The sequence below is a fragment of the Neomonachus schauinslandi genome, chromosome 6 (genome assembly GCF_002201575.2).
Source record: "Neomonachus schauinslandi chromosome 6, ASM220157v2, whole genome shotgun sequence".
Taxonomy (NCBI): Eukaryota; Metazoa; Chordata; class Mammalia; order Carnivora; family Phocidae; genus Neomonachus; species Neomonachus schauinslandi.
In genome coordinates this window covers 126,828,763-126,851,567 of record NC_058408.1, presented here as the reverse complement: position 1 = coordinate 126,851,567, position 22,805 = coordinate 126,828,763, and the positions used below count along the sequence as shown (strand labels likewise).

Sequence of the window (22,805 nt, the reverse complement as noted above, 5' to 3'; positions counted from 1 at the left end):
AGCTCAGGTGGCTGCTCTCCTAGCTGATCTTGCTTCCCACACAGCTGGACCTTTCGTCCCTGCTGTGTCCTAGGCAGGGATGCTGCCCAGATCTGTGTGGGCTCAGGAAGGTCTGCACCCTGTCAGCCAACCAGCTGTGTATAACCAGTTATGCTTTTCCCACCCCTTCTCCTTCCAGCACACTGCCCTCATCTGGGCCATGGTCGCCTGCTGCCCTAGGACCCCCCAAGAGGTGGCTTCCTTTTAACTCAGCTGGACTGTGGTTGGAGCTGCAGCCTCCGGATCCTGGGAGAAGGCTAGGGAGTGTTGGCGAGTATCACATTTTCAGAAGCTTGAAAGGGAGTCTGGCTATCTTTTAGAGAAGGAAACTGAGGCTCAGAGAGAGGGGAAGACACCCCAGCCCTCTCCTCCTTCACTTCTCCAAGCTGCCTTCTCTAGCTCCTTTAGCATATCGCAAGTGGAGACTGGAGTCGGCAGGTGCCCCGGCGCTGGGGAGGCTGGGCTCAACTCACCGATGGGCTCCGAGCACCAGAGACCCTCATGCTGGGTGGGCAAAGGTTAAGCCTGTTTGCACAGTCTCCCGATACTCCAGGTCTCCCAGTTCCTCTCCGGCTTTATTTTGTTCTCTGAGAGCACTGAATTGTCAGCTTTAATCCTTCCAAAAGCGCAGCGTTTTTCAGGCGCTCTGTGTAAGTGAAACCCTAATCCCAAGGAAAACGGCCACTTAAGCTGCTGGAGCATTAGGCTGCTCTGGGAGCGGGCCGTCGGACTTCCTCCCTCCCTGCCTGGTAGCCCAGGGAGGAGAGGGGAGGATTCCAGGCTGAAGGGAGCAAAGCCGTCTCAGAAGTAACAATGGTGGCAGGGCTTGCCTCCCAAAGCTCAGGGTTGAAAAAGTGCTGGCTTGTTTGTTCTGAGGCTGATAGCAGCAAAGGAAAGATTCTGATCGCCCTAGGGAGGCAGTGTGTGTATGTGTTTGGGGGAGAAGAGGTCTTCCCGTCCCTTGGGGGCTGGCTGGCTCTCTGGGGGAAACAGGCTTTCAGGTCTTACCTAGGTGGCTTTGAGGCCACCGGGAGTCATTTTGGAGCCCTTGGTCCCAGTGCATACCTGTAATATTCATTGGGACACCACCACTTAGGATTTCTGGTCATTCAGAAAAGACTGAGTTGACTGATTTTACTTTTACTTAGCCAATCTTTTCTTCTCAGAAAGTGCCAAATAATGGAGTAAACAAGCTCAGTGCCAGGAGATCCCCTTTTGGAGAATTCTCCTTTGGGACACCCTAAGCATCTCTAAACATCTATATAACAGCTGAGAGGTTCTCCATAACCTAGTTAATCATAAAAATGGTGCCCAGTGCTTTCTATTAGGCAGGGCTTTGTTACCCTGAGTTGGCTACTATATGCACTTGAAATAGAGATCATTGATTTCTTAAAAATATTTTGATTCATATTAAAACTGGCCCCTCTCCCTGATCTCTACATGGATCAGTGAGCCCTGGCGGTGTGGAGGACTAAGCACAGTCCATTTGGGGTGCTCAGCCTTTGGGTCTCATGGGTGGAGGAAAGAGATGAAGGGAGAAGTCAAGAGAAAGGCCCAAGGTAATGAGCCACATCTGAGCTCAGCTTAGAAGACCATGGTACTGCATCTTTGCTAAAATACCCGGGAGCCTTTCAGACCTTCTTCATCTTCCCCATGGCTCTGTCCTCCCCTCTGCAGCTCCATTAGCAGCCCCATGTGCTTCTGTCCAAGGCCCCCTGCTGGGATGTACAGCCCATCACCACCAGGGATGGCTGGTAGCACAGACATGGACATGGATTTAGGATGGAGATTGAGGTGGTACAGCTTTTATTCTGCTCCAATTCGATCTGACTCTCCCAGGCCTAGAGTGGATTAGTGTGCCTTCTTTTCAATATCCTTTCCCTCTAAAGGTGAACTGGATAAAGGAGGAAGGGAAAGAGCCCAGATCCAATGACTCCCTAGGCTGCAGGCCCAGGGCACCTGCATTATCTGTCAATGTCTCATTGCTATGGAAATGCCCCCATAATTAAATCAGAGCTGAGGTCTGGGGGCTGGAGGTCCTTGGGGATGTGGCTGGAGGCCTCAGGGATGTTTGGAGGAAGCTAGCTTCATACTATTGGGCCTTCCGGGCCTAAGTAGAGGGTCCAGGGCGCATGGGTGCCATGGAGAAGCCCTCTGGCTTGGTTTGGCCTCCGCAGCAAAGGGCTCCGACTTGTTGTATGTCAGAAGTTGCCCTAGCCCGTTCCTTTCAAGGTTGGAGAGGAGCTCTGATGTCTGTGCCCTAAATTCCTCTAGCTAATCAGGGGCTTTGAGCTGACAGACAAGGCTAGGAGACTCCCAGCCTCCTTTAGAAACATTTCTCAGCCTTTATTGCCCTCTCCTCCCCCGGAGGGGCTGGCCAAGGGCTAAGCTGTTTGTTTTATGGAGGGAAGTGCAGTTGCATTGGAAGGGGGTTGTTAACTACAGGAAAGAGGCAGTTTCTGGAGGTCCTCAGGACTCCCTGCGTAGGAGGAGGAGGGTTTCCCAGGATCCACACTTCTGTCTGCTAAAAGGCCACTTCGCTGACCATCCCAGACCTGGGCAAGGGGTCTGAGCTTCTGAGGGCTCACAACCCTTTCTCAGAAGCTGAGCCTGCATGGTTGGTTCTCACAGGCCTCCAGGACCTGGGGGGTCAGCCCTGCTTTTCAGCTTTGCATTTTGCCTTACTGACTTCCCCTCAATTTACCAGGTTCCAGGAGAAGCTTGTGCTCCCTCTCCCCACCTTGGGCACTCTCCCCTCTTGGGCAGCATCCACATCCTCCGGATCTTAGCTCCCAAACTCTTGAATAAAACCACCTTCTCTCCCCACTGCCATCCACCCAGGGTAGAGAAGCTAATAAGGCTCTTTCTTCACTGAGGAGGACTGTATTTTCCTTGTCCCTAGCTTTCCAAAATTCAGACATTTTTCCAAAGGGAAGATTCTCTGCTGACACTTGAGTCTGGGAGCTTGAATAAGCAGGGGACAGGCTCTACTCTCAGGGCTGCCTGAGGCTCCTGAACCTCAAAACAGTAAGCTATATATAAGTGTGGTCTTCCTTCCTTGTCCTTCTTGATTTTTATTACCTGAAGATTGGCTGAGCTGTGGTGGGGAAGGGGATGTGGGATCTGGAACCGTGATAAACACAAAACTAATACTTTTATTTATTATTATTATTTTTTAATATGAAACGTGTTTATTTTATACTTGTTTTTGGACTGTTCTATTAACTCCAGCTCTTGGGGATATTAGTTGTCCTATTTCTTGCTTCTGCTAACTCTCCCTCATGATAGCTTGTATTCACATGAGGTGCGTAATTCTTTGGCGTGAGCTCATCTTTAGTGGTGGAGTCCCATGTGCCCTAGGTTGGGGAATGCCTCTACAGAGAAGGTTTGCCCTGGTTCCTGCTGGGGTTTCTGAGTGGCTTATTATCCTAGACAAATTTTTATGCCAGTTCTTGGCTGGGGGTTCCTGCCACGTACTCAGGTATAAATTTGGCCTCTGAACCAGGGTCAGGCTTGGGGGCTCCATTTTTCATGGAGACAATTTTTCACTCACTTGCTTCCCTGGACCACTGGGATAATCTGTGTGTTTCCCTTTCACAGATGGCGTCTTGCTCTGTTCCCAGCTTTACACAGGGTAATACTCACTTTCAGCTTCCTGCTTCTTTTGGACTCAAGGTTGTGGCTTCCATCTGCTGTGTGACAACTGCAGTCCCCCCAGTTAGGGTCCACCCCCAGTGCGATACCCCTGGTCGCTCACTTCTTGCTCTGGCTTTGAGTTTCCCTCTCCTTATGGCACCCGGAGAGTGAGGTTTGCTTATTGTGTTAACAATTCTTGTTGTTACCTTTTTATCCAGCTGTGTTTTGGGGAGTGTAGCCCGCCTTGCTTCTGGACATGGATCTCATTCCTCCCTCACCTCTCTGGGACTAAAAGGAGGGTGGCAAGAACTACCCTCGCGCGAAGCTCTCCCAGTGCTTAGTGCCAATGCCCACTGGAGGCCAGGGAAGCCCGCTCAGAGCAGTAGCTCCGGGGACTGACAGGTGGATTCCTGGGCTGCTAGGGTTAGCCTGGAGAGCCGCCACACACTCCCTGTCTCCCTCCGTGTGGCCGCCAGGGTAGGGAGCCTGCTCTCACCTTCACGGTGGACTTTCACCAGGCCAAGGGACTCTCTAAATGCTCAGGCGCCTCTCCAAGGGACTTGGGGCATCCTGAGACTAGTACTCATCTTCTCCCAGATCAACATTGATGCCAGTGTCCCCTCATGCTCCTCTATGGCTGAAGACCTGGACAGGCACAGGAAGGGAGAGGTCGAGGTGAAGGTCATGGGGATGAGGGGCTCTTTTCTTCCAGTGAAGGGAGATTTGAAGGCACCAGCACACAGCTGGAGCCGGAGTCCTCACTGAAGTCCTGGCCCAGAGGTCCCTGGGACTACGGAGGGGCTGATGACAGCCCCCTCTGGGGTCCTCTGGAAGGGTAAGAAGTTGATAGAAGAAGGTACCAGCCACCACCAGCCAACTTGAGGAGGCCCGGGGCCAGAGTACCCCCAACCCACTCTCTCCTCTAGCTGGTCCCTTTTCCTTATCACTTCGGAGAGACTCGGCTCCGTTCCAGACCAGCAGCCTAGAGCAGTGGGCTGGAGAGAAGAGATGCCGCTGAGCTAGAGCAGCCCAGCAGCGGAAGGGAAAGTGGGTGATAAATTTAAATAACCAGCTTGACTTGGCAGCTTGCTGAGTTGTGATGCAGTGAAATTAAAATCTCGGCAGAACTTGCAAACACTACCCAGAAAAATCCGTCTCTCTCCTTGGTTCCAGGATGGAAGGTGGGGAGGGGAGACTATCAGGCCGAGCCGCAGACGCCGCCAGCCACCCTAGCTTGCAATGTGATTAGCTGTCCTGGCCCACTGGGCCCCACTCTCCCCTCCACACAATAGCCCGGGCTCCTCTCTCCTCTCAGTCCTGACCTTGTGGAACAGCTGTATCAAGTGGCTGGTGAAGTTTGAAATCAGCCTCCAGTGCCAGGAGGTGGCAGGAATATCAATAAGGTCGGCTCTCCAGGTTGGGCCAGGGCATTGCTGGGCCGGTTTCCCCAGGGCTCATCCCTGAAGACAGCTGCCTGTCTCTGGGGCGGAAGATGAGCTGGGTGTCTGAGACATGGGGGCTGAGGAGGGGGCCTGAACACCTTAGCAAGCCCAAGCCGGCCTGTGGACACAGATGACCTCCCTGCTCCCTCACGTTTTGCACACAGCTGGCCGGAAAGAGCCTCCCCCTTTTCATTCTCGACCAAGGTCCTTCATATTCTCCAACAAAATAAGCTTTTTAAGAATCTTCGAGGGGAATTTCTACAAATACACCCAAAGCCTCTCCCATATGCCAGATGTGCTTGAAGTTTTCACAGATGCCAAGATCTTTCTAGAAGAACCTAGCCCAAGTCCACCTCTCGTGTGTCTGCTGTCCTTGCATCACTGCTTACCGCTACCCACAAAGTCCTGGCCCGAAGGCCACCATGCTGGACCCACTCCTGAGGTGGCCCATCAAGTCTCTGGGCACTGCCCCGTTTCTCACCTTGACAATACCTCCAGCAAATTCTGTTTGTCCCCATAATAAACACATCATGAATCATTCATCTTTAATAGATTATGCAAATTAGGAGGACATAAAATCAACAAAGATCAATAACTGCAGCCGTTTAATTGCCAGCAAAAACATTTTAAGAATGAGCATAATCTGCAGCCCTTTCTCTGGTAATGGCACCATTAATCCAAACATTGGATCTTGGCCTAAGTGTAGAAAAATCATTCCCTGCCCCCACCTCCTCCCACCTCCCCTCCCCCACCTCTCCACACACTTCTCTCTTTTTGGTAATTTCCAGTTTCTGAGCGAGTTTCCCGTCATTACCACTGGTGAACAGCTCCGAATGTTAATGGTTCTGCTTTTGTTACTCCTCGCTTGATTGAAATGTCGCATACAGATTGAGATGTTAGTGCTAACTTGCCACCTGGGAATGTCAAGCTGGGTCTGAAATGAACTTTTCTCACACTTGGATCCAGATGGATCAGCCGGAGATGTTCCCAGGCTGAGCTGGGACCGTTCCAGGGCCATGGCGGGGGAGGCAGGCGGGGGATGCTCAAGGTGGAGGCACTTTTCTGCACCAGCCCGAGTTCTCCTGCAGCAGGAACCCTACCCGAAGATCCATCTCTCCACCCCAGGGAGCCCCTGCCTTCTGGACTGTGGCCCTAGGCACAGAGAAGCACAGCTGGGATGAGAGAAAAGTCTCCTGGGCTCTCTTTCATCAGCGGCCTGGGGTGGGCCACCTTCAGGAAGTGGCCACTGAAACTCTCAGCAGATGAGAAGGGTGGCCTGGTCTGCACCATCTCTCTGCCTTGGGTCAGAACACCCAGCAGCTCAGAGAGCTTCCACGTTGGCCAAGGAGGGCTCATGTCAAGGGCCAGTTGATAATAGGCTATGTCCTGACCCAGCTAAGGTTGTCACTCCCAAAAGCCCCATCTGGTTCCCTGACACTTCCAGAACTCAATCTCTGATCGCCTAGCAAAAGAGCTCAACCTTGTCTGGGCTGGAAACTGTTGTACCAGGACACCCCATGAGGAGAGCCCGGGAAAGCTAAGGACAGGGCTCTCCCAAGCCCACAGGTGGAAGCTGGATGGCCACTCACAGCCCGGCTCGGGCCTGAGCCCTACTCAGATCAGCTCCACGCCAGAACCAGGGCCTTGCTCCCTGCCTTTGCCACCAGCTAGGACGATGGCTGCCTACAGCCCTGCTGCCAGGTCCCCAGGCCGCCTCCGCCCGCCTCGCTCGGCAGGTAACGCCTCAGTGTCTCCCAATCCCCACCGAGACCCTTTTCAATCATTCTGTCTCCCAAGGAACAAACGGCACATTGGCTTTAGTGTCTCCAGAATAATTAGGTGAATTTTAATAACACCTCAATGTGTGTTTCTCCCACTTGGGCACTTTTCTGGCCCGGAAACCCTTCTGCAGTGCCAGACGCCTTCCACAGCCTGCAGCTCTGCGGCCTAGAGGTTCCTTAACTGGGCCCTTCGCTGCACCACACCTCGGCCTTCTTCCCCTCGAGCTGCCCCTGCTGCTCCTAATCCATGGGAGCAGCTGGATTAGATGTCCTCTCCCCCTGCATTTGACTGTGGGACAGGCTTGAACCTGCCTGGCCTTGAAATCAAGCCTCAGTCTCAGTGATTTCTCTGGGAAGCAGGAGAAGGACTGTGATAATTGTGCTTATCTGTAACCACAGAGCTGGATGCCACGCCCTGAAGCCCAAAGCCACAGCTCCGCAGGCTGCCTAGAGGGAGAGGAAGCCAGATCCCCCAGGAGCCTTGGAGGTGTGGGAGTATGGAGGCTGGACACTGCCCCACTCTCCTCAGCCTGGCCTATTTACCCTCTGCATTCTTCTGTGCACGTCCTCACAAGACGCATATAATTCTGGGCACCTCCGTGGAGGCAAGAGAAAAGGCAAAGAGAGAGGCAAGAGGATGGGTAGAAGGAATCAGCAACAGCTCCTCCTAGCTTTGACCTTTCCAGGCTGAAGCACACAGAGACCCTGACCAGTTTCTTCTCCTCACATCTGCACACATCTGTTCAGGATTCAGAAAGTACCCTGGTTTTTGGAGGCTCACTCTCTCTGTAGATATCATGCCAGCGGGCCCACGGGTCACACTGGGCCCCAGATGGCATGGGCTGAGGTGCCCCTACTGAAAGCAGTGCCCCCCCCGCCCCCGGAAGCCTCCTTACCGGTCACAACAGGGTATGTCTGCGTGCCTGACACGTTGCTGCCCAGCTCGGGGTTGGTGGATGCAGATAGACTCGACTTGACTTCATCAAGCCCAGGGGTCAGGGCTGGGAGGGAGTACTCGTTCCCCTGGGAGAAGAGAGAAAAGCGACAGCTCTCTATTGATAGGCACATGAACATGCGGAGAAAGGGCTCAGTGTGCAGATGGGGAGGAGGAACGGGGAGCCTTCCCAGATGGGGTGGAAGGAGATGGCCAGGCAGAGGGAGGGGAGCGAGGGAGGGGCAGGCTCAGCAGATGATGGAGAGTTTTGTGTGGGTGGGGGGTAGACCTGACTCGGGGTAAGCTGGAGGTGCAGCCTGTAGTTATTGGTGGTGATCCCAGCACTCTTTAAACCGCTATAGCTTCTCCTGCCTAAGAAGCCCCAAGGGCAGAGTGTAGCAGTTGGGTCCCCCCCTGCTGAGAGGCAAGGGGTGTTTTCAGGTCCCCCTGGAGTCTTGGGGAGGAGGGGCGGACCATGACGCGATGATGGCCGAGGCAGGAGCTGGGGGAAGGGCCGAGTGGGGCCTCTGGCCTGGCACTGCTGGGCTAGCTGATCGGGTGCTGGCGCCCCCTTTTTAAAAAACAAACAAAGACAGCCCCACGGGCCCCTCGCTCTCTGCCTGTGCACTGGGGTATGAAATTGGGGAGGGGGAGAGTCCACATGGCTAACAGAAGGGTGGGAGGGGGCCAGTCATTGCCTCTGAAAGGGTGTCCTGCCCGAAACACTCGGGTAATTGCCTTTTTATTGCCGTCACCGCTCAGCCAGACCCCGGAGCTGGGCCGACCAGGAGCCTGCACAAAGCAGGAAAAGTTGCCCTGATTAATATTACGTTAAATTAAAACTGATTTTCTGCTCTTTCGGGTCCGTTTTTTTCCCTTCCGCTTCCTGGCCCCCCCAGAGGGCCCCCTCCCCTCCCCTCCCCTCCCCTCCCTGGCTGGCCGGGATTGCCTCGTCATTTCCAATTCCTTCTCGTATTGATCTTCCTGTAGAAATCAGTTTTGTAATTAGCTGCAAATTAGGCCTTCTACTGGGGGTGAAGCTGCCCCCTGATTTATCACCAGAGTAATTCGCTGTGATCGGAGAGAAATTAAAATGAACTCAATTAGGCTTCGGATTTGCTTTATGGGCCCTGCTCCGAGTTTCAGGGGGAAAAATGACTGTGCTGGTGTTTAATAGTCTAATGAAAGTAAATAAAGGTTATTCATTGTAATACAGCCGGGGACTCGTGGAGGGTGCACCGAGCCGCCCGCCTCAGCCGGCTCCTCCTTTGTTGGTTTATGGCTCAGGGCACCTTAAAAAGACTTTTGATTTTTGTTTTATGAAGACAAACAGCTTATGGGATAAAAGGACGGGCGGAGAGAACGGCGAGTGGCTGGGAGCTGCCGGAGTCCTAGAGCGGAACTGCGCTGCGTGGAGCCTGCGGGGCCGCGCGCACGCACGTCCGAGCGCGCGCGTGCGCGTGCGCGTGCAAGCCCAGTTAACTGCTGTGCGGCGGCTGTGGGCCTGGCTTGGGCCGTAGGTTGGGAGGAATGGGAGTGTGTGCACTGGGGGCCCCTCTGGATGTGTGGGTGCAAGCAGGTGCTGGAGGTGTGCCGAGCTGTGGTCTGGGACAAGGCACCCCTTCTGGCAGATGGGGGGGGGTTGTGCTCTGAGGACTGTGAGCTGTGAGTGGCGGAGGGAGCAGGTGCCTGTGGTGGTGGGTAAACACGTGCACATGGGTAAATGCGAGGAGTTAGGAGATGTGTTTCTACGTTGTGTATTGTGTGGGTGTGTTGTGGGCTGCGTGGCGCACTGGGCTGTTCTGCATCTGGACGAAGTATCAGGGCGGCGGGGGCGGGGGGGGGGGGGGGGTTAGGCCGGCCGCCTACCTCTGGTCACACTGGACAGCTGGACTTGGGAGCAGGAGGCAGGCACCGAGGGCTCTCCTTCTGACATCGGGCGAGAAGAGCACCCCAGCCTTGCCCCAACTTTCTGTAAGACCTCCGGGCCATTAAGGCAAGGGACATGGCAAGAGGACAAGGATGTCTCCTGGGTATTCTATGCCAGATGTGTGGAATGACAGGGCTGGAGGGACCTGTTAGACCTTACCCAAGTCCTCCATTCTACAGATCGGGAAACTGAGGCTCTGAAAGGAGACAAGACTTCCCCAAGACCTGTCACCCATCATTTCTAACTGTCATATACCATACTGGTTTTTCTTAACTCTACCATAACGTTCTTGTGTGAGTGTGTCCACTCGGCCCACACACAGTGCACCCATATGCCGTGCATGTGACGCTGGTTACGCGCATTCTCCAGAGGCCTTGTTCTGCCCCGTTCCTGTCCACTCCTGCAAGCAGAGAGCTCCTTCCTCACCTGTTCTGATTTGATGTGCTCTGATGCCTGGAAGACGTCGGGGTAGGAAGGACGCTCAAAGACCCGATCCAAAGCTTCTAGCTGCTGCTGGGTGAAGGTGTCAGCTCGCAAGTGCTTCCGCAAACTGTCCACGCCACTCTGGGAGTCTCCATTGGGGACTGAGCCCTCGGACACATCTGGAGGACACACAGACACTGGGGGCATCAGTGCGGGCCAGCACAGGCACAGTGGGTCAGGGGGGCTTTCTACCTCCTCTGGGACCCCTCATTCCCAGCTTCTAGGCTAGAGCAGCAGACCCAGGGGCTGACCGTGCCTCAGAGATCTGGCTGGGGAAGCCAGAGCCTCTGAGTGCGGGGGCCCGGGAGTGCGGGGAGGACTGGGCAGAGGTACAGCCAGGGGTCTCTTTAGGGGATGTCTCCCCTGAACCCCTTCTGTCACCAGGCCTGCGTCAGCCTGGGGGAGGAGCTGGGTGTCTCAGACCAGCATTACCGAGCCTGTGGAGAATTGAACTCGGCTCTGAGATGAATTTCAGTTCCACTGACTCCAAGAGTGGAAAATCATCAAATCTCCAAGGCTGAGTGTAACATGGGGGCTGGGTGAAGTAATTAACTTCTCCACCGAGGGAGGAGGGACCCTGAAAGTCAAGCTGAAGCATTCTGCTCGCGTTGGGCCAGGACTGAGACCAGAGCAGGAGGACAGCAGGTGGCCCATGAGCAGTGAGACACCGCCTTGGGCAGAGGCTAAAGACAGCATCTCTCTGGGTGCTCTTGTGCCCAGCCCGTCCTCCTCAGCCTCTGTCTCCGACCCGGACTCTGACTAGGCCTCTGTCAGGGGCCAGCTCCTCAGGCCCCCGGCTCCCGCTGTGGTTCTCACAGAGCTGAGACTCACTCCGTGAAGGAAAGGCCAATGGTGGTGCCGCACTCGGGCCAATGCTGTCCAGGTCCCGCCCTACCTGGGCTTTCTGCCACCCTTCCCTCCCCATACCTGCCCCCCTGCGTCAGGTCTGTTAGAGTTTCCAGAGCACACAGTGAGCTAAGTGCCTGCTCTCTGTCTCTCTCTGAATGTCTACCCCCGGAAGCTGGGTCCTCGCCAGCCACAGCGTGGCTACTCCTTGGCTTCCTTCAGCCCAAGACCCACTGAGGAGCCCTGGGCCTGGGGCCAGCCCACGCTGTAGGCCTCAGGGTGTTCCTCTGGGACTGCTATATATATCAGTTTATAGGTGATTATACGATATGATATAATCAATATTGCATTATATACAGTAACACCGTACAGTATCATTCAGGAGACCATAGAAAATATTACATATTGATTAACCTCAGCCTGCCGCCATTCTCTCTTCTGGCCTCCCAGATGGAGCATGGGGTCTGCTTTCCGAATGGGACCTGCTGTCTTCCCCTCCCTCCACTCTATTCTTCAGGAGGTGGGAAAGCAAAGAAAGTGTGTGTGTGTGTGTGAGAGAGAGAGAGAGAGACAGAGAGAGAGAGAGAGAGAGAAATGAAGAGCAGGATCTAGTCTGAGGTGGATAGACAGACACAGGGGCATCCTCCATGGTATTTCTATGTTCCCTGCATTCCTATGGACACAAAACTTGGTGGTTGTGTTTTTTACTGTGTAAGCCTCTGGAATGATTTTCTGTCTTAGAGACTGTGTGTGTCTCTCTTATATGAGTCGGGGTGTGGCATATTTAGTTTTTCCTTTTCTGTGGGTATTCTCTGTGTATATGTATTTGTACACGTCTGAACATCCAGATAAATATGTGTGTGTGTCTGTGTAAGTGACAGAGCGAGAGCTGTTCTCAAAGCGTGTGTGTGTGTGTGTGTACACGTGTGTGATTGCACGGGGAGCATGAGCTCACGTGCCCCATGTTTCTTCTGTGCCTGCTTTTCTTTCAAGGATGTGCCATCCTCCTAATTCCACCCCTTGTAGCCGTTTGCCCGTCCCACTCTGTCTAACCCTCCCCTGCTGGAGTCCTCCTACCTTTTAAGGAAGCCCTGCTGTCGGGCCAAGGGAGGCAGCAGTGTCTGTGTGTGTGGTTAGTGCAGTGTCACCAAACGGGTCCTGGGGAGGAAGGTGTGCATTTGTCTGGGAGCATGTGCTCATACATTATGTGCATGGGTGTGTGCATATGTGGGGGAAGGCTCGTATCATGCCTCTGTGGGGATTTGTGTATAGCCTGCGTGTGGCTTGGCTCAACCTTGTGTGTGTGTGTGTGTGTGTGTGTGTGTGTGTGTGTGTGTGTGTGTAGGGGCTGAACTGAAGCTTTGTCCTCAGGTCACTGGCTGGAGGAGTCTCTTTTCCTTCATTTATTCAGGGGCCCTTCAGATCTTGACAAATCTGTCACTCTAAATTTGCGAGAGATTATGGCGCTCTCTCCCCAGCCCGCAGAGAGGTGATATATGATATCTGCTGCCCCTATTGATTGCCTGATCTGGTGGCAGAGGCCGGCGAAATGAACTTGAAATGAACATCATGCCTCAACTCATTGTGCGTATAATACACTACTTAATCCCACATTTTTCAGCCGCTATGGAATTCAATTGATCAATCATGTTCCACTGATGGTACTGTTTTAGGGGTTATTGCTGCTCCCTCCGCTCACTGACCTTTTTATTTATTTATTTTTTTGTATACTCAGGCCCTGGTGATAAGACAGGTTACAGAGGCAGCAATGGAAGGGGGAGGGAGGAAGGAAAGGCAAAGGGAAGCCTGTTTCGGAAGAGGTGGTGGCGGGAGGCGGGCAAAGGGAAGGAGAGGAGGAGGAAGGGCGTGGGGCTGAGGGAGAGAAAGAAGGTGCCGGAGGATCAGGGAAGCAAGGTGGTGTGATGAAAGCCTGCAGAGAACCCCAAGAGAGGCTACAGGAGGCTTGAGGAAACTCCCCAGAGGAGGAGGAAGGCAATGAGGAGGCAGGAAAGGCATTGGTAATGATGAATGGCGAAGGAGCATAAAGAAAGTTGTGGGGGTGGGGGCGCAGGGACAGGGAGAGGACAATGGCCCCACTGATGGGGACAGCAAGCTCTCGCAGGCTCTCTCTGGAGGAGGGGTGGCACCCATCCTTCAGCTGGAGAAGGACGGAAGGGATGAAGGCAAGGGGAGAGGTGGTTGGGAGAAGTCTGGGGTCAGAGGTCCAAGAAGGAGAAGTCCAGGAAAGGAGGAAAGGAAGAGGCAGAGAATGGGCAGAGGAAGAAGGGAAGATGCTCCTTATGCCAGAAGCCCGGGGAGGTGCTGGCTGGGGAGAAGGCACCTGAACAGGAAACCTGGGTGTCCAGCTAAACAAGGGCCTGGATGCGGGTGGGTTTGGAGGGTAGGGTGAAGAAGGGGAAAAAGAGAAGAGGAGCAGACACAAAAAGAGAACATGGAAGAAGAGACTAGAAGAGGAAAAGATGAAGCGGTGCTCAGCGCTGACCACTGGCAGGCACCTCTTGAGGATGATGGAGAGAGAGCGCTCCGGGTGGGACTTCCCAAGGGGCGACTCTCAGAGGTGACAGCAAGGAGAGGGATGGAACCGCACTAGGAGACCATTGCTCGGCCCAGGGATCCAAGGCTTGCTGGCAGAGCTGGGCCAAAACAGAGGAGGAGGCAGAAGCACATCTTGATCTAGGTTTCGGAGTGAGTGGGGAAGGAAATGTGTGAGTAATTAGATAGCATCCTTCCCCAAGAAGATTACTGACCCAACAGAGACAGCTCCCTTGTGCCAAGGAGCCAGGCCATGAGTTCCCTGTGGGCAGAGACCATGACTGAATGCATCTCTGTGGTTCCAGCGCTGAGCACGGACATGGGCATAGAGTAGGTGTTTGATGAGTGACTGAATGAATGACTGACCCAGACCCCTGGCTGAAGATCTCTGGACTGGCCACCTAACTGGCTTGGCACCCCAGAATACCCAGTCACCTATCAGGCAAGACTCCTGCATCCCTAGCAATCAAAGGTTGTGGGAAGATCCACACCAGGTCCCTGGGTAGACTTATGCCCCTTCTTCACTCACCCCTACTGCTGATGAGCTTCTAACAGCATCACTCTCAGCAACACCACCCTGCCCACCTATAGTGCCTTTGCTCATGGGACAGAGAACACCGTCTTCCCAGTTAAGAGCAACACTTGATCTGGGAGGTACAGAACCACCATCCAAAGAAGGCAGCGGAGGTCGCTTGAGAACTGGGACCAGAGACAGCCTCTAAACTGGACTTCCCACACCAAGGCCTTGTCACAGACAGCAGGGGTGGGATAAAATGGGTCTATTGGCCCGTGGTGGGAGCTGGTTGCCAAGAAGTCCTTTCCTAAATGACGGGAGGGAGGAGGCCCTCGGCCTTTATCTTGATGAGATAAGCCAACCCCTTGTCAGGGTTCCCAGAAGAGGGCTGGAGTATGGTGGCCACGTGTCCGGGGCTTTGTGGAACAATTCTGATTTTTAAAAACCTCTTTCCCACTGCCAGGCCATATTTTTAGATTAAGGCTGGAAAATGTGCTTGCTGTAAGTTTAGTAAGACCTCACCCCGCACCCTGCCAGAGCGAGGAAGAGACCGTGTGCTAATTAGCCTCCACGTGTGGAGGATTCAGCCCTGTTCTCCTGCTGTCCCCAGCCACCAGCCCTTAGCAGCTTACAGTAATCAGCTTATTACATGCCACTGAATCCTCCCCACAACCCTGTGAGGTCAGGACTGTGATACCTATGTGAAAGAGAGGGAAACTGAGGCAAAGAGACGTTAAGTAGCTTAGCCAAGGCTAGGCGGCTGGTTAGTGACAGTCAGGATTTGCAGGTCTGCTTGACCTAGAGCCTACCCACTACATCATTTCACTGTGCTGCCTGGGTTCCAAACCCAGGGGCTCAGCTGGGGACCACTTGACTCCATCTGGGGCATGGTCTCCCTCCTAGCATCCCCACTTCTCTGCCTTGCACCCTCCCTACACTGAAGGCACAGCCTATGGCCCTGAGCTGGCTGAGCACAGACTGTTTGAAAATGACTAGGAGACACTTGGTCCAAATTTCCCATTTTACAGTAAGAAAAACTAGAAGGGGTGAGCAGTGAGCGGAGGGGGGTGGGGGGTGGGGGAGTGACCAGTCCTGGGTCACACAACTAGGTGGTAGGGCTCTCAGGACTGGAGCCCATTCCGGGTGTTTTGTCCACTACAGCAAAAGCACTCTCAAGGAGAGTGAGCTACTACAAGTCCTTTTTGGAATAAGGCAGGATATAAATAAATTAATTAAACAAACTGCTGAGCTAAAACTTTGATGAATATTTTTCTCTCAGGGGAACAAAGGCTCATATTGTCTTCTCCTCTGACTGCTTCCTATTTGCTGAGCAGTTAACAGAAAGCTTTCACAGACCTTAGGTTATCTGGGCTTCCTAACCACTCTCCAAGGTAGGTAGGGATGATGATCCCCTTTTTACAGGTGAGGAAACGGCTCAGAGTAAACAAAGTGTAGATTAAATAAGGGTAGGTGGCTAGCTCAAGGGCATGTCCAGCAGGGAACCTGGCACCAGGAAGGTGCTCCGTGGACAGCTGAGGACAGAAGGGCAATGGGCTGCAGGAGCTGCCTGCCCAGCCAACGCTCAGAGTGTGGGCTCCAGCTGCTGTGCCCAGTCTCCATGGGGACAAAGACAACTGCAAGACCAAAGATCATCTTGACTGGAAGTAGAGCCACTGACATGGTTAACAAAGGTTACCTTCGGATCATGAGCAAATTATTTTCTTCTCATCTAAGTTTTCCCGTATTGTCTAGGCTTTGTACATTAAGCATGTACCACTTCTAGAATTGTTAATAAAAATGTCTTTTACTCCTCAGCAAAAGGATCTGATCTCCTCACTCACTTAGCCTTGTCACTCCCCATCTATTCTGGGCATCCTGGGAGCAGAGCCCTACCTTCTACCTTTCTGATTCCAGGCCAGACCAATCATGAACAGTGTTGTCCAGTGAGAGCTCAGCAGCTTGGGCAGGAGGGAAGCCACTGAATAGCAGGTCTTAGGGATGAGGGCTAGTCACAGAAGTGTTCTGTCCTCCTTGTGGGATGACTTTCTACCTGAATTCTCAAAGTAGTCACTGCGAGGGACAAGACAAATTCTTGTGCACTGACCAAAAGGTAGGTGGGGTGATGATTAGAGACAGAATGAAATAATGCCATTTCCTTGGTCAGAAAGCACCCAAGGCTCATCAAAGTCCATAAAATCAAGGTGGGATGAACAAGGGCTATCCCCCAAGTCCCAAGAAGTAGGAATTAGGCATTTGAGAGGAATCCTTTTAAAGTACAGGAAAGAACTATGCTAACTTCAACTTTCTAAGCCCCAGTACACATATCTACCTATGGGGAAACTGACAACATTAGAGCTTTTAAATACATTCACTGAATCCACTCAACTTTACAAGGTACTTCTCATTTTTCAGATGAGAAGCAAAATTATTTGTTCAACATTATCCAACTACTAAGCAGCAAAGCCTGGATTTGAACTCAGGATGTCTGACCCCAAAGCCTTCTCCACTCTACCAAATTTGCCTTTAGTGTCAAAGATCATTAACCATCATCATCATCATCATCATTTATGGACACTATGTACTAGGCAGGCTTGAGGTGCTTTAGTTCACTTTACAAATGAGGGAACAAGCTGAGGGAAAGTAAAAATAAATGTTCAGGATCGCACAGCAGAGGGGAAGCAGTCTGGGGGAAAGTTAGTCTTACTTCATCCGAAGACAGAAAATGACCCGAAAGAGCGATAGAGGGAGAAGAGAGAAAAGCTCGGAGGACGTAGGAACAGTGCTCGCCGACTTCAGCCCCAGGCGGCCGGCCGCTGGAGGGGCAGGGGCTGGCTGTGGTTGGGGTGGGGGGCTCCGGCTAACATGGGCTCCATGCCGTCCGCCTCCGCCTCCTCTGACACTACCTTCCCCCTCTGCGGGGTTCACCCCCAGCTGCCAGTTGTTGCAGTTTCAAACTCAATTGTTCTCCTCGGTACTGAGGCAAATGGAGTCATTAATTACCTTCTATCGGCTGGGCTGAGTTCAGAACGCGATCAATATCCCCGCTTGTCAGTCAGGGCAGCCCGCCGGTGCAGCCCGGCCCCTCCCCCACGCGCCGCCCGCCCTCCCCTCGGAGCCAGCCGGCTGCCCGGGCTTGCCCATCGGGAAGGAGTAGGGATTGAGCCATGGGGAGGGGACAGGGTGGCGGGGGGAGGTGGGGAGTGAGGACAGAATGGGAGGAAAGGGGATGGGAGGGAGGAAGGGAGGAAGGAAGGAAGAGGGGAAGCTTGGGGGAAAGGAGAGAGAGACAGGAAAAGGAAGAGAGAAGAGGAGAGGCCTGCTGCCCTGTGCTGGGAAGGGCTGCAAGAGCCAGGCTGGAGAGTGTGCTGGTGGGAACCCGGTTTGTCCAAGGAGATGGCATGACATTCCCCGTCGCCTCCCATCCTTAAACTGGACAACCTTCGAGTCTGCCGTGGCCAAGCCAAGCTCAAGAGGAGGGCATAAAGCAGCCCTTGGAAACATGGCCCAAAGTTTAGGCTCTGAGCAAGACTAGGTTCTGCCTGGCCTTCTAGCCTTCACAGACCACCTGCTCTCCTTGACCAAGCTCAGCTTCTAAACACTCAGTGAGTTCATGGTAGGGGGAAGAGTGGGGGTGGTGCCTGGCCTGCCTGACCTCAGTCTTGCTGTGCCCATTTACACACCCATGTGCCTCTAGGGACACTAAACCGCCTTAGTGATCTAGTAACGTAACACTGGACTAGGAGTGACATCTGAGTTGAAATCCTGGTTTTGTCGCTCACGTGCTACATGGCCTTGGCCAAGTCCCATGAGCTTTTCTGGATTGAGTTTCCTCAAAGTTACACCAGGGGGTGGCTAGTTCCTCCTCAGCAGTATTAATTTCTTCTTTCTCTGTGTGCCAGTAGCCATCTATCCAAACCTCTATTGTAGAAATAATAATAATAACTGAAATTGATCCAGTTCCTATTACAGTAGCAGACACTATGTGTAACATATAGACACTGACTTAATCCTTACAGTAACAGCAACTAACATTAAGTGCTTACTATATATTAGGTACTCATCTAAGAATTGTACATATATTAACTCATTTAATTTTTACCAGAACTTAAGCAGGAAGCTTCTATTATTATCCCCATTTTGTAGGTGAAGAAATGGATGTGCAGAGGTTCCAGAACTTTCCTAAGGTTACACAGCTAACAAGTGATGCAAGAGGCAGAAGCAAACACAGGCAATTTGCCTGTGGCAGCTTGAGTTTGTAACCTGGAGAAACCAAGGCATGGAAAGGTTAAGTAACTTATCCCAAATTACCTACTATAGCTAGTAAGTGGCAGAGCCAAATTTAGAATCTGTATGTATCATAGTTTTATATATATATATATATATTTTTTTTTATCATAGTTGTTTTTTTAATGTTTGTTTTCTCCACTAAACTGTGACTATTTTTGAAGGCTGGGACCCACCTAGCATAGGGCCCGAGGTGATAAAAAAAAAAAAAATGTTGGCTGATTCATTTAACAGAATTCCAGAAGCAAAGGTTGATAAATTCTTAACTTGCTTTGCTCAACAGTTTATCTTTTAGAAGAAAAAAGAAGCAACAAAGTAAATTGCTACTCTGGATTCAGTGTCATTGCATTTTACAGCTGCAAATTGTCAGGGAGATCACTTAATCGGATTCCCTCTCAGAGACAAAAAGAAAAAAAGGCTCAGAAAGGCTGAGTAATTTTCCCATGTCACACAGCTGGTCATCTTTAAGATGGGAAATGAGGTTCTCAATGCCCAATGCCCTTTTCACTATTCCAAGCTGCTTAATTCTGACCGAGAAACAAAAACCGATAAAAGGGAAGTGATGGCGATCTGGGGAGAAAGCAAGCATGTCTAGAGTTGACAGTAGCCAAGGAAGGAGGCATTGGACAGAATCCAACTTAAGGAAAGCAAACTGCTACATGGGGAGGGAAAGAACAGTTGTGTGATTGCAAGAGATTCTACAAGGGAGTATAATTATGTAAGGACAGGGTGCTCTAAAAATGAAATTCCACCTCTACAAGCTCAAATAATCAACCTGACAAAGAAAAAGGACTGGAGTGGGGGAGGGGTTGAAAGAGAAGGACATTTAAGGAAAATCATTGTTGTTGCACACGGATAAGCTTTAAAATATGATGAGCCTAGATTTTAAAAGGACATGTACACCGAACAGTGGAAGATTATGCAGCCATTAAAAAATCATGTTTTCAAAGAATATTTAATGATATGTGAAAATGGTCCTATATAATGTTAAGTGAAAATAGCAAGACACAAGCTGTATGTACAGTATCATTCCAATTTTGATAAAAAATTATATATGCACAGAAGGAAAAAAAAGACTGTAAAGAATATACTAAATTCTAACAGTGATTATCTCTTAGTGATGAGATTATGGGTGATTTTTTAAAAAATTTACTATATCTTCCAATGAGCATGTATGACACTTATTATCAGACAAAAGTTATTTTTTCCTCTCTTAAAAAGGACACACAACAGATGGAAGGAGAGGACCATAACCAAGGATAGATATGAGAGTAGCATGAACCTGTCAGGAAGACAAAAGCTCAGAACAAGCTGAGACAACAGAAAAGGGCCTTTGTAGCTATGTTTGAAGAAAGAACAAAAAGGAAGGCAGGTTTAGGTTCAGTACTTGGGAAGGGGAGTAAGACTGAGAAAAAAAGGGAGAAAAGGCAGAACCTCTCAACCCTCTCTCCCTCAGTTTGCCTTCGTCTTCTCCATCAAAGAAAAGAATCTTCAAAATGGGACCATCAGGAGTTGCCCAGGTCAGGAGGGGGCCAGGCAGGTAACTCATATCTATTCCAATTTACTTAACTTGCCCCGGCCCAGATAATTCATCTACCAGGACCCTGGAGGAGAAAGTAGATAGGATCCTAAATTTTTTGTTGATAATCCTTGAGAAGTCACAATAAAAGGGTGAGGCAATGAGTGACAAAGCCCAATGCCATCTTCCCTGCAAAAGGGGGATTATGCAAATAATGCTCTAATAAATCTAATGCTAGGGTCAGGAAATCTTTTAGAAGAAATTGTTATACAGTTAATTTGTGGGCCCCAGGTGAGAACATGTTGATATAAATTGTGGCACATGAATTAGCTATCCATGCTCGGATCAAACGCTAACCCCACCAAAACCTCCTTAATTGCCCTTGTTGGAAGCAACTGCGCGCTCTCTCTTTTTAAAACATTTATCAGAGCACTTTATACCTTGATCATAGCATCTATGACATTCTGCTAGTATAATGATGTGTACATTTATCTCCCTACTAGATTAGAAGCTTCTTGCAGTCAAGAACTGTATTCTATTTACTTTTGTGAATCAGTCCCTCCATGTTTTATATATAGCAGGCACTCAATCTGCTCATCAACATAAGTTGCATTTTTTATTGATTAAGGAAATGCTGTGGATGTTAACATTTCACAAAGAACCCCCTTCCTAATTTTATGGACAAGATGGAGAAAAGTGAAGTGGCTGATGGCTGCTGGGCTCAGTAGTACCCAAAGCATTTGTTTACTGCAACCAGGAGGGAGGTTTCCACTGGTGGGCACTCTCTCCTTTATTGTAAAGGCAAATAATTCCTTTTTTTAAGATTGTGTTTACTTATTTGAGAGAGAGAGAGCACAGAGGGAGATGGGGAGGGAGAAGCAGACTCCCCGCTAAAGAGAGAGACCGATGTGGATGGAGCTCAACCCCAGGACCCTGAGATCATGACCTGAGCCGAAGGCAGACGCTTAACTGACTGAGCCACCCAGGCGCCCCAAGGCAAATTCTTGTAAAAAACCCTACTGGGATGATGCTACAGAAAACATCCTTATGATCTTAATCAGGTGGAATTAAGAGCCCAAACCAACAAGATGAAATTCAACAGGGATAAATGGAATGCCCTATGTTTAGGTTAAAAAAAAAAATCAATTATACAAGTGCACAGTGGGGTAGACCTGGCTTGATAGCAATTGATGTGAAAAAGATCTCGAGGTTTTCGTTGACCACGAACTCAATATGATCTTGAGTTTGACAGAGCTGATAAAAAAAATCGAATGTAATCTTAGGCTACATTATGGATGCAGAATCTCCAGATGGAGACTGGCAATGGGTCTACTGTTCTTGGCATTGGCTAGACTGTCTCTAGAGTTCAGTGTGCACGTAGGAGAGACTTTAACTGTCAAGGATGAATTCAGAGATGGATAACCAGTATGGTGGGAAACCTTCCTCCAGTGCAGGAACCACATCGTGTGAGAAACTAAAATCCACTGGGGGCCACGCGGGATGAATGGAAAGGAGGGAGGAAGGGACGGAGAGAAGAGAGGGCGTCAAAGGGAGATCTTCACCATCACTTTAAGTGGTGAATATTGTTGTCTCTATTTTAAAGATGAGGAACCTGAGATTCAGAGAGATCATGTGAATAGCCAAAGGTCCCACAGCCAGTAAGGAGTGCAGATGGACCCCACATCCAGACGTTTGGATTCCAAGGTTTTTCCCTCAACACTACCCTGACTCAGTACAAGGCAGTGCTTCCAACAGTGACAACTGTCCATGTATGTCCTATGTCCTATGTCCTGTCAGGCAGCACTGCAGGAAGGGAGAGTTCTATGTGAGTGGCAGATAAGACCAGATGACCTTTAAGAATCGGAGACTTGGCCTTGTCACCACCCTTAGCCCAGCCACTGGTCTCCTTCCACAGGGAGGGGGCTCTCGAGACAGTCTCTCTGCATCCTAGCTACTCCGGGGCTCAAGTCCCATCTCCTGCTCGCTCTTCTAGCCACTTCCCTGGATTCCTATTGAATGGTCAGCCACGTGGTTCAGCATTTAATTAATAGCTTATTTTCTGATGTGTGATAGTCTTGTCTCCCCCAGTAGATTATAAATGCCTGGAGACCCACGTCCTGGTTATTTGTTCCTCTCGTACATCCCAACACATTGGGCACTTGGGCCCACACTGATAGAAAGCTCTCCAAAGATATAAGTGTAAGTTTTCTCAATATTCCACTATTTACACACCAAAGCAAAACCACAGACTCTCAGCTCTCTGAAATGGTTTATAGGAAATCTGCCCGAGGACAGAGGCATGACGTGAATGATCATTTAGGGCCCTCATACTTCCTCACCAAACATTAGAAGAGAGACCTAGAACTCCAGAGAATTATACCAGGACAGTTACTTTCCGCATTCTGAAAAAGTTCGTCCCCCCTCCTCCCCAAACCCCCCAGTTACCTGTAGCAAAGAAGGGCGTGAGTACCCATGGCCAACACACAGCCCGAGTGAGTGCATGTGACCCATCTATGAAGTAGGAGTGGGTTGAGCAGGTAGAGATGAAGCTGGAGGGAAGGGAAGACCAGAGGCAATGATGGGAGGGGAGCAAACAGGTAGTGGAGAGAGAATCGAACTGCACAGAGAAATGGGAGGAGTGAGCCCTGGGTGGGTGTGGGTGAATTCATTCCCCAGAGTGATCAACTTTCCTACTTGAGAGCAGGCGCCGTGCCTTCCTGCTGGCCGCCTGGCAGAGGCTAGGGCTCCAGGCTCCCCGGTGGGGCCACGGACCACCGACCACCGACCACCGGTGGGGAAGAAGGAGCATCTGTCTGTGCGGGACGGAGACTTCCTTCCAACCTA

At 51.1% G+C, this 22,805-nt stretch overlaps 1 protein-coding gene across 4 annotated transcripts in view; it reads right to left on the bottom strand.

Annotated features, from left to right (window-relative positions):
- The window catches only part of PAX2 (paired box 2), a 76,310-nt gene that overhangs the window by 9,241 nt on the left and 44,264 nt on the right, over positions 1-22,805 (bottom strand). For all 4 annotated transcript variants that reach the window (XM_021699754.1, XM_021699751.1, XM_021699753.1 and 1 more), the window contains 2 exons: positions 10,189-10,364; positions 7,795-7,921 (listed from right to left, as the gene is read on the bottom strand). In XM_021699754.1, the coding sequence (XP_021555429.1) occupies positions 7,795-7,921; positions 10,189-10,364 (303 nt within the window). The remainder of the gene's footprint in view (positions 1-7,794; positions 7,922-10,188; positions 10,365-22,805) is intronic.